Source organism: Balaenoptera physalus, assembly GCF_965194825.1.
Source record: "Balaenoptera physalus genome assembly, chromosome: 6".
NCBI lineage: Eukaryota > Metazoa > Chordata > Mammalia > Artiodactyla > Balaenopteridae > Balaenoptera > Balaenoptera physalus.
In genome coordinates, this window is record NC_138885.1 from 93,564,270 (window position 1) to 93,581,846 (window position 17,577).

The following is a 17,577-nucleotide window of genomic DNA, read 5'->3' on the forward strand; positions in this document are numbered from 1 at the left end:
ATGAAGAATCTCAAGAACGTTTTTTTACTTGTGATTTAGTTGGTTTATTTAAAATTATATTTCATATCTTTGTCAGAAAACTGAACCATGAATTTAGATTTTGCTTGTAGTAAACTTTCAATTTTTCAAGTGAATATTATGTGTAAGATGTGTAAAACTAGTCTAGTCACCTTAAAGATAAGAAACTCACAGATAATCCTCATTTAAAGTATACTGACTTTATAGAATTTCCAAGTTAGAGAATTCATAATACAAGGCAAGGATTGCTTTTACCAGATTATAAAGCCTTGAAATTTAAGCTGGACTTTTTCCTATGTTAGAGAGAACAATTGGCAGCTGTTTACAATAGACATTGACTAGGCAATTTGAGGAGTGGAAAAGATTTCTGGAGTTTGGGAAATATCAGCAAAAGGAGCTTAGACTTATGGACAATAAAGTCCTAGAGGTGGGAAAATTCTTCTAAATTCTTAAATCCTCATCACATTAGGAACAAGGCCAAAAATTCCAACTTTGTCTATATGCCATGTCCTAAGTAAGCCCCAATTTTATAATGAGAGTCAGTTAAAAAAAAAAAGATTGCTCTTTTAGAAGTTAATATTTTTTTCTGCCCAGTTAAATCAAAACGTGTATAAATAGAAAATGGGACAATTAAGGACAAAAGGAACTACTCTTTTAAATAACTAAAATGGAATATTGGGAAATCTGTCTTCTTGCTTGTTGATTTAACATTTTTGGAAAAGTGCGGAGGAATAGTTTCACTTAGTCTTGAAAATCAGTTATATTTAAATGTTTCTTTATTATTTTGAAGTTACTCTGGTTTTTCTAATCACCTCTTTTTAGCTCTTCAAAAAAAAATTAAATATAAAAATGGGTGTTTCTGATACCATCTATAAATAAGAGAGAATGAAAGAATCCAAAGCTGCAAGTGAAATGATGTCCAGACTAAAATGAAACATGTATTTTTAGAACATGGTTATATAGTATTAGGCAACCTTGGTAGTATGCTTTGTGACTTGTGTTTATTTTATAAAATGCTTTATTTTATGTTGTAGGGTGGTTCAGGAAGAGGCTAATAATATTTACATATGTGTTTATGTGACTACTGCTAAGATGCTTCAGATTTCTTTGTCTGCAGTGAATGCCTTTTACTCAATGTAAAAATAGTACTAATACTTCATGTTAAGCATTATCTGAAGAAGAGACTATTATAAAGTATAATTGTCATTTAATCATGGAAACTCTTCACAGTGCTTCTTTGCTATTTGAGCGTTTTTCTTAACAGAGTTAGGGAAATAAGTATACAGTGGCTTATGAAAAGATTCTGAGGCTTTAGAGATAGTATATTTAAAATGCATTACATATTTAGAGTTCTTTACATACTTTAAAGCTGAAAATGCACATTGACTTTCTGGTTTCAGAGCCCAGTGAAATAGGGTGGATATCTGATATTACAGTTTTATAGATTAGGGAACTTCAGAGAGTAAATGAAGTGCTTCATGTTACAGAGGTGGAACTTAGTATGCAGGCTTCTGACTTTGAATCTAGGGGGTTTTAATGTGAGAGGCACATGCAAGGAGCCAGTTACATCTGGTATTGGCTTTTGCCCTTAAAGAACCATATTGTCTTCTTACACAGAAACCACTTGTCACAAAATATTGATGTATTGCTTTAAAAGAGTCTTCTATTGATGCTCATGCTTGGGGTTCTACATTCACCTCTATCTTTCTCCTTTCCTTTTGCTAGTTATCTTCTCTTCCTCTTCTGATCAGATGGCTTAGGGACCTTATAGGTAGGTGAATATTGTTTATTTAGTAAAGCAGTTAACAGATATTAAACTAGTTATAGGTACTTCATTTTTATTTGCTAGTTACCATTTCTTTTAGAAATGGTATAGACACGTTGTATTTCTAAATAGTAGAAGGTGAACTAATCTTATATTTTAAATATTTTCTGTAACAATAGCACAATTGAAAATACTAAATAGCCTTTTTCTCTCTCTCTTTTCAGTAAGCCTCCTCTGAAGTACTAACCACTCTGCTCTAATAATCTTCTAAAATGTCACCACCCATTTGGTGGTACCATGCAGAGAGGAAGGCACAGAATATCTGGACTAAAAGAGCTTCTTTAGGATTTGAGCTGAAAATGTAGTTACTTTAAAGTGCCACAGATTTTCGTCCTGTATTTAAACACCTTTCTTATTTTGTTCCCCTTATATTGTAGGGTAGATGATGTGCCTCCAGGAATATCTCTGCTTCCTGATAATATTCTGCAGGTTCTGAGGACCCAGCTTCTACAGTGTGTTCAGAAAGTGGCAGACGGGTTAGAGGAAGAACAACAAGCCTTGTCAATTTTGCTTGTCAAGTTCTTCATTATTCTTTGCAGGTATCTGGTACAAATAAACTAGTTATCTGTTTTAAATAATTATTAGCAAACTAATAATGCATTTATTGGTTATTAATGATGTATGTTGTTCATATGGAGGTCTTAAGGATGAATGCAGCTTTTGCAATAGGCTTGTGGTTTGTTATTATATTGGAAAGCCTTTTACTATACCTACTTAGATTCAGCCAGGATAAAAAATAATTGCTTTAGAATAAAGACAATGACAGGAGTTTTTACTTAAGAATTTATTGCACTGATATTTTCTACATGGACCTCACCAATAAACATGTACATAAACATTTTTATACTGTGCATTATCATTTGTGAAATGTATTTTTCTAGTCTTTCATTTTATAATTTTACCAAAGAAAGTGTAATTATTCCATAGCTTATATTTCCAGATTTATAGATGATTAGGTCTGTGGTACTTAAATTTTGGTGTGCATAAATGTCAACTGGGAAGCTTAATAGAAGTACAGAGTTTGAGCCTTACGTATGGAAGTTCTGATCCAAAAGAGCTCAGGCATTTTGAATTTTCACACATTCCATTAATCTTCATATAAGAATTTGAGAACCGTTTGGGTAAGGGGCATCACATGCCTCTTAAAAATCTGTCTTCTTTTCTTGTTCTTAGAGGAAAAGCTTTCAGTCTTTTACCATTTAGTATGATATTTGCTGTGAAATTTTTATATATAGGTTTTATTATGTTGAGGTAGTTTCCTTCTGTTCCTAGTTTGCTGAGTGTTGTTATCAGGAATGGTTGCTGAATTTTGTCAAATGCTTTTCTGCATTAATTGAGATGATCATCTGGGTTTTTTTCCCTTTATTCTGTTAATATGGCATATTACATTGATCAGCTTTCATATGTTTAACCATCCTTGCATTCCAGGAATAAATCCCACTTAGTCATAGTGTGTAATACTTTTAATATATTGTTGAATTCTCTTTGCTAATATTTTGTTGAAGATCTTTGCATTAATGTTCATAAGGGATGTGGGCTTGTAGTTTTCATGTAGTCTCTTGTTTGGCTTTGGGATCAGGGTAATACTGGCCTCATATAATGAGTTAGAAAGTGTTCCTTCCTCTTCAGTTTTTGGGAAAAATTTGAGAAGGATTGGCATTAGTTCTCCTTTAAATGTTTTGTAGACTTCATGAGTGAAAACATCAGATCCAGGACTGCTGTTTTGGGAGAGTTTTGACTACTGATTCAGTTTCCTTACTAGTTGTAGGTCTATTCAGATTATTTATTTCATTATGGTTTAATCTTGGCAGATTTTGTGTTTCTAGGAATTTGTCCATTTCAACTATGTTATTCAATTTGTTGCTGTACAGTTGTTCATAGTACTCTCTAATAATCCTCTTTATTTCTGTAGTATCAGTAGTAATGTCCACACTTTCATTTTTGATGTTAGTAATCTGATTCGTCTCTCTTTTTTCTTAGTCTATCTAGCTAAAGATTTGTCAATTTTGTTGATGTCTCCAAGGAACTAATTTTTGGTTTCATTGATTTTCTCTATTTTTAAAAATTTATTTTTATCTCTGCTCTGATCTTTATCATTTCCTTCTTTCTACTAGCTTTGGGTTTAGTTTGTTCTTCCTTGTCTGATTCCTTAAGTTGTAATATTAGGTAGTTGGTTTCTTGTTCTTTTTTTTAGTGTAAGCACTTATACCTATAAAATTCTCCCTTTGCACCACTTTCATTGCCTCTCATAAGTTTTGGGAAGTCATGTTTTCCTTTTCATTCATCTTGAAGTATTTTCTAATTTCACTTGTGGGTTTCTTCTTTGATCCATTGATTATTTAAAAGTATTTTGGTTAATTTCCACAGTTTTGTGAATTTTTCAGTTTTCTTTATGTTATTGATTTTTAAGTTCATCCTGCTGTGCTTAGAGAACATACTTTGTATATCTGTCCTTTTAAATCTGTTGAGACTTAATTTGTGGCCTAATATAGTGTCTATCCTGTAAAATGTCCCAAGTGCACTTGAGAAGAATGTTTGTTCTGTTGTTGTTGGGTAGAGTGACCTGTATATTGTTTCTTAGAGCTATTAGATTTACTGTGTTAAGTCCTCTGTTGCTTTACTTATCTTCTATCTAGTTGTTTTATCCACTATTGTGGATGAGGTATTGAATTCTCCAGCTATTATGGAAGAACTATATATTTCTCTCTTCAATTCTGTCAGTATTTGCTTCATATGTTTTGATGGTCTGTCATTAGATATGTAAATGTTCATAATTGTTATATCTTTTTGCTAGTATAATGCCTTTGTTATATATAATATCATATATACTTTTATTACATTATATTGTACCTTTTATTTTATTTATTTTTAACATCTTTATTGGAGTATTAACTGCTATACAATGTTGCGTTATGTTTCTGCTGTATAACAAAGTAAATCAGCTATATGCATACATATATCCCCATATCCCCTCCCTCTTGCGTCTCCCTCCCACCCTCCTTATCCTACCCCTCTAGGTGGTCGCAAAGCACCGAGCTGATCTCCCTGTGCTATGAAGCTGCTTCCCACTAGCTATCTATTTTACATTTGGTAGTGTATATATGTCAGTGTTACTCTCTCACTTCGTCCCAGCTTACCCTTCCCCATCCCTGTGTCCTCAAGTCCATTCTCTATGTCTGTGTCTTTATTCCTGTCCTGCCCCTAGGCTCATCAGAAACATTTTTTTTTTGGATTCCATATATATGTGTTAGCATACGGTATTTGTTTTCCTCTTTCTGACTTACTTCACTCTGTATGACAGACTCTAGGTCCATCCACCTCACTACAAATAACTCAATTTCATTTTTTTTTATGGCTGACTAATATTCCATTGTTTATATGTGCCACATCTTCTTTATCCATTCATCTGTCGATGGACACTTAGGTTGCTTCCACGTCCTGGCTATTATAAATAGTGCTGCATTGAACATTGTGGTACATGACCCTTTTTGAATTATGGTTTTCTCAAGGTATATGCCCAGTAATGGGATTGCTGGGTAATATAATAGTTCTATTTTTAGTTTTTTAAGGAACCTCCATACTGATCTTCATAGTGGCTCTATCAATTTACATTCCCACCAACAGTGCAAGAGGGTTCCCTTTTTTCCACACGCTCTCCAGCATTTGTTGTTTGTAGATTTTTGGATGTTGGCCATTCTGACCGGTGTGAGGTGATACCTCATTGTAGTTTTGATTTGCATTTCTCTAATGATTAGTGATGTTGAGCATCTTTTCATGTGTTTGTTAGCAATCTGTATATCTTCTTTGGAGAAATGTCTATTTAGGTCTTCTGCCCATTTTTGGATTGGGTTGTTTTTTTGATATTGAGCTGCATGAGCTGCTTGTATATTTTGGAGATTTATCCTGTCATTTGCTTCGTTTGCAAATATTTTCTCCCATTCTGAGGGTCGTCTTTTTGTCTTCTTTATGGTTTCCTTTGCTGTGCAAAAGCTTTTAAGTTTCATTAGGTCCCGTTTGTTTATTTTTGTTTTTATTTCCATTTCTCTAGGAGGTGAGTCAAAAAGGATCTTGCTGTGATTTATGTCATACAGTGTTCTGCCCATGTTTTTTCCTCTAAGAGTTCTATAATGTTTGGCCTTACATTTAGGTCTTTAATCCATTTTGAGTTTATTTTTGTATAATATGGTGTTAGGAAGTGTTCTAATTTCATTCTTTTACATGTAGCTGTCCAGTTTCCCCAGCACCACTTATTGAAGAGGCTTTCTTATCTCCACTGTATATTCTTGCCTCCTTTATCAAAGATAAGGTGACCACATGTGCGTGGGTTTATCTCTGGGCTTTCTATCCTGTTCCATTGATCTATATTTCTGTTTTTGTGCCAGTACCATACTGTCTTGATTACTGTAGCTTTGTAGTATAGTCTGAACTCTGGGAGCCTGATTCGTCCAGCTCTGTTTTTCTTTCTCAAGATTCCTTTGGCTCTTCAGGGTCTTTTGTGTTTCCATACAAATTGTACAGTTTTTTGTTCTAGTTCTATGAAAAATGCCATTGGAAATACTTTGAGCATCTTGAAGACAGTTATTTTGAAGTCTTTGTCTAATAGATCTTTTTCAGGGAGTTTCTGTTGATCTCTGTTTTTCTTTTGACTGGGCCATATTCCCCTATTTCTTTGTATGCCTTCTGATTTTTGTTTTTAATTGAATACTGGACGTTTGAATCTAAGAATGTGGTAACTCTGAAAATCAGATTTACCCCCTTTCCCGGGGTTTGCTGCTTTTTGTTGTTATTTTTGTTTATTTGTTTTATGTTTTGATCATTACAGACTGTCTCTGTGCTGAGGATCAACCTGAGTTGTAAACATAAGGTCTGCTCAGATCTACTCTGACCCTTTCCCTCAGCATGTGTGGTCACTCTCTAATTTTCCCCATTTATGCTGTTATTTTTGAATGTCCTAGTCTTTAACATCTGGCTCCCAAAAGGGGAAAAAACAAAAAGATGAAGGGGGAAAGGGAAATGGCCTTTAAGCCCCCTGGAAATTACTTCAGCCAGAGGGGGAGGGGCTTGTAACAGGTGGTGGGGATGTGCAATATCAGTGCCTGCCTGCCTCTTTGTCTGCACCTCTGTAATCAGAAGGAGCAATCAGTGATCAGAGCACAGATCTCCAATATGTTGAGGGCAGGGTCCTTTTTGCCCACGTTGGTTTCTTCAAGCTGTTAGCAAGCTGCTCCTGGACCATGTGCACAGCTGCTTACCACATGTCTGGGGGTGGCAGATTGATAGCTGCTACTGTGCTAATAGCTGAAATTGAGCAGAATTTAGGACATTAATTGCAATTTATCATCCAGATCTTCCCATAGAAGTTGCCAGCCTTCAACAGAGACTCAAGGGTTCCAAAATAGTTACATCAAACTGATTTTGACAGTGTAACTGTTTTCTAGGTGGGGAGACAGATTCCTGGTTCTTCCCACTTGGCTATTTGCCCAGAATCCTCCACAGGGGCTTTGAATTTTACCTCTGCCTTTACTCTTTGCTTTCTCAAAGATGTCATGCCATTCAGACTTCTTACACTAAGTTCATTAATTTAGTTAATTTTTCCTGTTCCTTTAGCATTTACTGGATTTTAAGATATAAAGTATTTTTCAAGGTCACAGTGTCTCAGAACACAATAGAGTATTTTGTCGTAATAGAATTTTTTTTTAATATGCCAAGAAAAAGACTGGTGATATTAGATAAGAGTACATGTTAGCATTTTACATGTCATACCTCAGTCTTATTAAAAATGGAATAAAAATGAGGGCCATATTTTAATTAAACACCAGGCACTTGTTGACACACTGCTTTAAACAAGGCATGTACTATGCCCTCTTGGAGTATGTATAGATACCCACCCTTCTCTCAAGGCTTTTTAATACAGATGAGGAGATATATTATGAGTCTAAAAGGGGAACTATAATTTCAGAAAGCAAGATGATAACTATAAAACTGCACCACATGAGTTATAAAGGCAACGATATGTACAAAAAACCAAGCTAAAAATGTACATAGGAAAATAACAAACCTGGAAAGAAATAATCCAAAATATATATAGTTGCTAACATTGGGGTTGTAAGAATATTAGTGACTTTTTCTTTTCTATTTCTACTTTGTGATATTTTCCAATTTTTTATAATAAACAAATGCTAATTGGCATGTCTTTCTTAAACATTCTCTGTTTATAGTAGTTAAATGGTGCTTGAGGTGTGTTTTGCATTCTCAGTGGGAAAGCAGTTATATAACCATATTGATTTTAAGTTTTAATGACTGTTATTTGTATTTCATTTGCCAACATGTGTTCCGAAAACCAACCTGAGTTCATGAGCATACATTTTTCTCACTATTCATATGTAATAAATATATGGCTATTCTTTTTTCTTCCTCACAGAAATCTATCTAATGTAGAAGAAATTGGGACTTGTTCGTATATCAATCATGTTATTACTATGACAACACTCTATATTCAACAAGTAGGTGTGAATTAATATATTCTTTTTTGTTGTTTTACTGAGAGTAACTAGTTTTTATTTTAAAAAATATCATAGTAAAGTTAAATGTTTTCAGAGGAGATAATAACTGAGAAGATCATTAAAATTATCAGTGGGTACTTATATATTTCAGGCATCTTATGCATATTATCTGAAAGTAGACAAGCAATTATTAATACATTTTGTTATTTTAATTTAAAAGTTGAAGTGTTTTATAAATGGCTATTTTAAATGACACAATTTGTCATTTTATGTATTTATTATTTATTCATCAAATAACCCTCTTATTGAAAGCGTCTTCTTTTTTGGAAAGACGTTTGTCTATCCATTTGAAATCCTTCCTAGGAAATATTTAAAATTTGAGAGGTTATATCCAACCCATATGATTAACTGACCCTTTACACACTCAAATGGAACTTAGGCTTATTTGAATAAAAATGAGTTATTATTATTAGATGAATGAAACATGTAGTCTTTTAATGATGTTGGTCAGTATGTTATACAGCTTAACATTTTTAAGTACATATAATTTTATGTTTAAATTCTCAGTTAAAAAGCAAAAAAAAAGAGAAGGAATTGGCAGATCAGACATCTATCGAAGAATTTGTGATCCATGCGTTGGCATTTTGTGAAAGTTTATATGACCCATATCGGAATTGGAGGCATAGAATTTCAGGGTATGTCTTATAAATCATAATGTTCATTTAAAACCTAAATATCATAATATATACAATTCTTCAAAGCAGGTCTCATTCTCTATGAAAGCAGTTGGTAAGATGTGTCTAAGACCCCATCCTTATCTCTGAGGTAGAGAACTACATTGGAGGTAATGAATTAGTGATAAACGCCACTTCTAGATAATAAATTTACCCTGAACTTTTATTTTGTAATGCAATTGAATGCTAATAATCTGATGGTAAAATCTCAGAGCACAGTAGCATCAAGTAGAGTGTACATATTTTTCAAGAAACTTTATTTTTTTTTAAAGCACATTTCATGATTTGAAAAAGAATTTTAACAGTATTTTGTGTTGTTGTTGTTGTTTTTTAAATATTTATTTATTTATTTATGGCTGTGTTGGGTCTTCGTTTCTGTGCGAGGGCTTTCTCTAGTTGCAGCAAGTGGGGGCCACTCTTCATCGCGGTGCGCGGGCCTCTCACTATCGCGGCCTCTCTTGTTGCGGAGCACGGGCTCCAGACGCGCAGGCTCAGTAATTGTGGCCCATGGGCACAGTCGCTCCACGGCATGTGGGATCCTCCCAGACCAGGGCTCGAACCCGTGTCCCCTGCATTGGCAGGCAGATTCTCAACCACTGCGCCACCAGGGAAGCCCCATATTTTGTGTTTTTATTTTTAATTGTGGAGCTTGTGTCAGTCAGAAACCAGTGTTTAAAAAGAGAGACTATAATACAAGGAGATTGTTAAATAGGTATTAGAGAACTCAAAAAGCAAAAGGGGGACACTGATGTAATACAGAGATAGTGACTTCAGGAAGCAGCTACTTCCCTGGTTCTGTGGGAACAAAGGGAAGAGATTAGAGTTATCAGAAGCTAGAAGTTTTGGAGAAGAGGTCCTGCAGTGCCTGGTCTGAGACTTCTGAGGAAAGAGTCCTAAGCCAGTGCTGCTATCACTGAGCAGCCATGACGAGGCTGGTTCTGGTATTGCCAAAAATAAGCTGAAGAAAGAAACCAACTGTGAATGCCATAGTTAAGAACTGTTGGCCAGTAAAAACATAAGGAATAAGGCATCAGTCCCCCTTTCACTCTTTCAACTTTCCAGCTCCATTTAGTACCCACTATTGATGAACCCAAGAGTGAGGTAGCTGGAGAAAAGGAAATATAGTTTGTAGAATGACTGTCCCAGCATCACAAAGCAGGTGGAATGTAAGATGATGGATTTGTAGCTTAGTGACAGTGGCATAATTACCGGTACACAGCTCAAAGGGAAGAGTTTAAAAACTCATGTATCTTTCTTACCTGTGGGCAAAGAATAGGAAGAGTTGTGTTATCACCTACAATCAGATCTCTTTTTTAGGTCTCCCTAATCTGCTGTACTTTAAATCTCAAGATTTTTTCATTTTCAGTGTAACCTGACCCACTTACAAACAATTCCTACTTCCTGCAACATTTCGTTACTAGAATGTTTGATTTTTTTATAGGGTTTTCAGGATTTTTAGGGTAGGATACTCTCACTTTGAATAGCCACCATTAGATAACGGTGAAGAATTGGTAACTGAGAGAACCTGTATGTAGACTATGTGGTAATACTCTGTATGTTCTATATAGTAATGTTTTATTGAAATAACACATCCTTTAGGTAAAGCAAGAAGTGTCTAATAGAATTAATAGGAACAAGCACTCCAGCTATTAAATATAACAGTTCTATCTGCTTATTTATACATTTGCTTTCCTCTATGTGTTGAAAGTTGTTGTCTTTAGTCAGGGTTCTCCACAGAAACAAAACTAGCAGGCCGTGTGTGTGTGTGTATGTGTGTGTGTGTTTGGAAGAACTTCATTGTAAGCGATTGCCTCACATGATTATAGAGGCTGGCAAGTCCAAATCTGCGATGTGGGCTGGCAGCCTTGCCACCCAGGGAAGCCAGTGGTGCAGTTAGAGTTCGAAGGCTAGAGAGCCAGTGTTCCAGTTCCAGTCCTAGTTTAAAAGCAGTCAGGCTGGAGGCCAGAACTGATGGTGCAGATGAAGTCAGAGGGCAGTCTGCTGGAGAATTCCCCCTTGCTTGGAGATGCCAGTCTTTTTGTTCCGCTCAGACTTTCAACTGATTAGTTGAGGCACTTTCTGGAGGGCAGTTCCGTTACCCAGAGTTCGCCAATTTAAGTGTTAAATCTCATCCCAAAACACCCCCCAAGTTGATACATGAAATTAACCATCACATCGTTCTAATACTTTTCTTGATTGTTTATTAATGGGAAGGTACTAGTGACCTTCTGATTACTTCCTTTTCTATTGAACTTTAATATGTCTCTTTTTCCAGTGAGAAAGTGCTTTGCATTTTTCTTGGCAAAGATTTATCCGTCAGGATAAGCTGCAGTAACAAACAAGGGGTTAGAATAACAAAGGTTTACTTCTTGTTCCTGTTCTCTGTCTACCATGGTTGGCAGGGAGCCTCTACTCACCATAGTCACTCAAGATCCTAAACTGACAGAACAGCAAGCATCTAAGGCTTTGCTAGTTACCATGTGAAAGAGAAAAGAAAGCTCTGAAATGTCTCACATTGGCAGTTTTAATGCTGTCTGGTCATGACATATGACATGTCTCACTTTCATTCAGAACTCATTGGCCAAGACTAGTTACATGTCCCCATCTACCACAGTGAGACCAGAAGAAGGGAGACCAAGGTGGAAGTTAGTTCTACCCTGTGACTAAAAGGAGTAGACATGGAAATAGTTGGCAGACAGCACTGTCACTACCTTTTCCCTCTGCCTCTGTACTGCTCATAACTCTCTAAAGATTCAAAGAGAGGAGCACATAATAGTGCTGCATTTGTAGCCTTTCTACTCATTTAGCACTTTGGTTCTCAACTAATCAATGTTCCCTCTATTTTGACATTTATGCCGAGATGCCTTAAGGAAATTGTCTCTTCCTCCCACTATTGCTACTTCCCCATCCCCCACCTTAGCCTTGTCAGCAATGGCAAATCTAAGATAACGTTTTTAAGTTTTGAAACAGTGACAAAGAATTTTTATTTATAGACAGGAAGGCATATAGAAGGAGGAACATAAGGAGAGGAGTCTGAAAATGATAGAAGAGAGGCTTTTAGAGGAATCCTTAAGAGCAAAATGAATTTAAAGGTGGGAAAAGGAGAGAAGATATGAAAAGGTAGACCTGAGAACAAATTAAAATGGATTACATAAAATTGGTAATTGAAAACAAAAACAAATTTTTTTTTCATTTATTTATTTTATTTTTGGTTGTGTTGGGTCTTCGTTGCTGTGCCCGGGCTTTCTCTAGTTGCGGCGATCGGGGGCTACTTTTTGTTGCGGTGCGTGAGCTTCTCATTGTGGTGGCTTCTCTTGTTGCGGAGCACGGGCTCTAGGCATGTGGGCTTCAGTAGTTGAGTAGTTGTGGCGCACAGGCTTAGTTGCTCAGCGGCATATGGGATCTTCCCGGACCAGGGCTCGAACCCGTGTCCCCTGCATTGGCAGGCAGATTCTTAACCACTGCGCCACCAGGAAAGCCCCAAAAACAAGTTTTGAGAGCCAAAAACAAGAAGACATTTAAACATTATAACATGATATAGAAAGAGAGTTATAGTGTAAGATGACAACAAGAAGGAGAACAAAGAGTAGATGATCAGTGGTGGCATTTCATGAGTGCAGTATATATACCAGAAATTATGCTAGAAGCTGTCCATGTATTATTTTTAATAGGCATAACAATTTTGCCAGGAATAGTATGAACTACTTCTGAGGTAAATGGTAAAAGCAGAGAGTGAGACTTGGTTTTCTTTGACTTTGATAGAAAAATGAAACATAGTGGAGATAAATCGTGTACTTAGGAGAAATCTATATAGCTCATGGAAGACCTGTACAGGGGGACTATAGCAATAACTTAGACTTTATATATTAATCTGATTCTGAAGTTAAATGGAAATTTGGAATGTATATATTTTCTTATTGTTTGTGCTTGTTGCTTACCAATACAGCTAAAACAGATTAGAACAGATTTAATTAAAATTAACATAATTATATTTCTTATTTGATGAAATATATGGATGTTTTTCATATCTTCATGTGTAATTTGATTTAATTAATAGATTTGATTAATCTGTTAGGCCAATTTTGATTTTATTTGTAGAATCCGTCATATTTAGAAAGATTTCTCCAAATGGAACTAAAATAAGTATAGGGAAAGAAATCTTTCCTGAAAATGACTTACTCATTCAAGCATTTATTTAAAAATATATTTATTGGGACTTCCCTGGTGGTCCAGTGGTTAAGACTCCATGCTTCCATTGCAGGGGACATGGGTTTGATCCCTGGTCAGGGAACGAAGATCCCGCATGCCTCATGGCAGCCAAAAAACAAAAACAAACAATATATTTATTGACTTCCTACTTTGTTCCCAGTGTAAGTTCAGTAGGACTCATTGTCTGCCCACAGACTAAAATATTTTTTAAAAACATTATTTCACCAATTTTTTCTTTTTCTTTTTTTTTTTTGGCTGTGTTGGGTCGGCACGTGAGATCTTCATTGAGGCAGGCGGGATCTTTCGTTGCGGCATGCAGGCTTCTCTCTAGTTGTGGCGCGCAGGCTCCAGGGCGGGTGGGCTCTGTAGTTGTGGTGTGTGGGTTCCAGAGTGTGTGGGCTCTGTGGTTTGCGGCACATGGGCTCTAGTTGAGGCTCGCAAGCTCAGTAGTTGTGGTGCACGGGCTTAGTTGCCCTGTGGCATGTGGGATCTTAGTTCCCTGACCAGGGATCGAACCTGCGTCCCCTGTGTTGTAAGGCAGATTCTTTACCACTGGACCACCAGGGAAGTCCCAAGAAAAATAATTTACATTAAGTTATGTCTTCGGGCTCCTACTGGCCAAATCTGGGACAATATATATGCAAAAATAATTAATTAAAGAATTATAAACCATGGGGGGAAAAAAGGAATTCATGAGTCCATACCAGTGATTGATAAAGATTGAGAGAGAGAGAGAGACAGAGGGAAAGAGAGATAGGGGAGAAGAGAGGGCTTTTGCTTACATTAGAAGGTCAAATGCCAATTAGTAATGTACAGGGGCTGCTGGTGTTGGGAAAAAATCAGCATTTTGCACACATCATAGGAAAGATATGGATCAGGATGCTAAGTCTAGGGGCAGGTTTTGATAAGGAACATGGCTTTTGCATGGTTTTAAAATGTTTCTCCACAGATTACTTATTTGTTGCAAAGGAAAAATTAGTAGTTATTTTGTACAGTACTGGGTAGTACATTGACTGGATGATCAAAATTAACATCATCATTGAGAAGCAGGTGGACATCCTGTGCCTACAACTGTGATACTCTAAGAAGGACCCATCATTGCTTGCATAATATTCCAGCCAAGAATGCATAATCTGAATCTTAAGTGTATGGAAACATCAAGCAAACTCCAAATGAACAACATTTTAATGAATAAAAAGAGGGGTTAGGAGACAGTATTCTTTAAAAGTGTCATAAAGAAAGGCTGTGGAAATGTTTCAGATTAAAGGATGCTGAAGAGATGTGACAGCCAAATGCAATACCTGACCCTGGACAGGAAACTGTACTTAGGGGTGGGAAGGTGGGAATGCTATAGGACATGATTAGGTCAGTTGACATACTGGATTATGAATGGTAGATTAGATAAATGTATTACATTAATGTTAAGCGTATTGAAATTTATAACTGTACTGTAGTATTATGTAAGACAGTATCCCTATTCCTAGGAATTATCCACTAAAATATTTAGAGGTAAAAGGCTATATTCATAATTTTCCCTTAAATGTTCTGAAAAATATTATAGGTCTGAATATGTGTATATATAAATATATATCTCATATATAGATATATGTGCATATATATTTTTTTCGGGGAGAGTGAGAAAATTATAAAGCATTTAGGATAAAGTTTTAACAATGAACCTGGGTAGACTATACTTGAAGTTTTTTGCACTATTTTTATTCTTGCAGCTTTTGCAAGAGCTTGAACTTATTTCCAGATAAAAAGTTGAAAAATTAAGAAAAGTAGTTATGTTCTAGGTATGATGGGAACACACACACACACACACACACAAAGGCACAGAAAAATTGACCAGGGGACATAAACTTAGAAAACTGAGATGCAAGCAAACATTTTGCATCCCTCTCAGCAACCTGTTGATATGTATTGGCGTCAACTAGGTGCTAAACGCTTGGCCCAAATATCAGCTAATAATGGAGCAACCAAATATACTGTGTTCTAAAAATGGTACATTATTAGCTGTTTTGTCTTATCCTATTGAGAACATGCACTGCAAACTACTTATGCTTTAATATTTGTGTTATGTATAATAGTTTTCACCTCTTTAATTTAGCTTATTAAATTTTAGCACAATTATAATGGAAATTATTTATGTTCATATGTTACATCTAATACAGAGCCTTTAGAATGAGTCATTAATCACAAATTGCAGGAGTACATTTTCATTATGTTAATCAAATGAGAAGCTTTATTTTTGTTTGTAGCACAGGATTTTTGAATAGGATATATCCAATATATTAGTTAATATCATAATTTATAATAAATGTGCAAAATGTAAATAATCGCGTGGAAAAACCTAACTGAAAGCTAAACCAGATTTCATCCTTTTAAAATTAATTTTTCTACAACATGACTGATTTTTTTAAGGCATGACTCAGTTTTTTATTTGAAACTCTAGTAATATTTGTATTGTTGGAAACACATAAAAATTTTTGATAATGATCTTAAATAGGAAGATCCAATAATGTTCTAAGATGTTATATTTGAAATTAAAATAAATACAGAATTATGATAATTCTTAAGCCCTCTCTACACAATGGAAATAGGCACAGATTTGGAAAGCAGTGCAGTGGCAAATGGTATCTGATATGATTTCTAGTGAATCTGGATATTAGATCTGGATCTTAGAACTCTTTAGTGTGTCAGTACTAAGTCCAGCTGTGCCTATCCTGTTCGGCTTATTCCGTGATCAATTGGCTTTTCTTTCTGTATAATTATAAGGAACAATTGTAATAATTATAAAGAAAATAATTTCAGTACCTTAATTGAATATTGTTCAAATTGTTGAGAAGAAGGCATCTTAATCCAGTACTTTATCAGTAGATCATATTTAAATGTATGGAATTTCTATGTGGCTGTTCTCCAAATATTTTCCATTTTTGTTGGCTCTAACAGTGTGTTTTTTTTTTTTTTTAAGATTTAACAAAGTTTATTAAATCACTTGCTCTCTGTAAAGGCATGATTTTACTACTTTTTTTAGTGAGAGCAAAAAGATTTTGGAGTGTATTTATACATTAATTAATTAATTAATTAATTAATTGAATTTTTGAATTTTATTTTATTTTTTTATACAGCAGGTTCTTATTAGTTATCCATTTTATACATATTAGTGTATACATGTCAATCCCAGTCTCCCAGTTCATCCCACCACCACTACCCGCCCTGCGACTTCCCCACCTTGGTGTCCATAGGTTTGTTCTCTACATCTGTGTCTCTATTTCTGCATTGCAAACCGGTTCACCTGTACCATTTTTCTAGGTTTCTAACAGTGTTAAGAGCTTGTTTAGGGGACGGTAAAAAGTCTGGTTTTTTTTTTTTTTTTTGATTTTCAACAGTCCACCAGTTGCTGATATGTCATTGTAACAGTAACCTTTATTCCCTAAGCCCCACACCCACCATGCCCATCTAAAAGATTCATTTTGTGTTGAATTGAAATGTTCTTTGTAAATGCACATGCTGTTTGTGTTGACCTTACCGAAGTCTGTAGAAATATTTCAGCCATCAAAATTACTGAAATTGTGATTAAAAACAAAAATAATCCCAGCCCTCTGGATCTGTATCCTTCAGGTGGAAGAAGCCAGTGGTATGGAGTCTTTGTGTCCAGATAAAATTTCAGAAAGTGGCACAGAGTAGCTTGATTTCTGATAAATTTCATTTGCACTGTAGGAATAAGCTACTACCTTATGTATCAAATTAGCAGTACTACTGAACTAGTTCTTTTACATTTTGGAAATTTTAAATGGCTATTTCCTTTTTCTATTTCCAGTTGTTAGGAAACTTAATGTGACTGCTACGTTTCACCGTTAATTGTTTTAAATTTTTTGTGTAATTCGAAAGAAGAAATCCTTTCAGTTGGCGAGCATTTAAATTAGTGGCTAGACTTCCTTTTCAAGATTATGCCAATCCTGGTGATGTATTATTCAGTACACAAATCAAAAGTAAAATATTAAATTTATTTTATAATTGTTTTTGTAATTGTGCCTTCTCTACTTGCCTATGTTGTAATTTGGTATTAACTTCTTTTTAACGATAGACGAATCCTTAGTACTGTGGAAAAGAGCAGACAGAAATATAAACCAGCTTCTCTCACAGTGGAGTTTGTCCCTTTCTTTTATCGTAAGTAACAGCTCTAATTTCTCTTGCTTTGATTCTGATGTTACTTTGATTGTTCCTTATTCTTATTCTGATTCTGACCTTGATTCAGCTTTGTGTATTTATAAGATAAAGATTC

The 17,577-nt window shown here is 35.3% G+C and overlaps 1 protein-coding gene across 2 annotated transcripts in view; it reads left to right on the forward strand.

Annotated features, from left to right (window-relative positions):
• Positions 1-17,577, forward strand: part of NBEAL1 (neurobeachin like 1) — a 171,442-nt gene that overhangs the window by 20,668 nt on the left and 133,197 nt on the right. For both annotated transcript variants that reach the window (XM_082466857.1, XM_082466858.1), the window contains exons 3-6: positions 2,221-2,382; positions 8,265-8,346; positions 8,914-9,041; positions 17,380-17,462. In XM_082466857.1, coding sequence (XP_082322983.1) covers positions 2,221-2,382; positions 8,265-8,346; positions 8,914-9,041; positions 17,380-17,462 — 455 coding nt within the window. The remainder of the gene's footprint in view (positions 1-2,220; positions 2,383-8,264; positions 8,347-8,913; positions 9,042-17,379; positions 17,463-17,577) is intronic.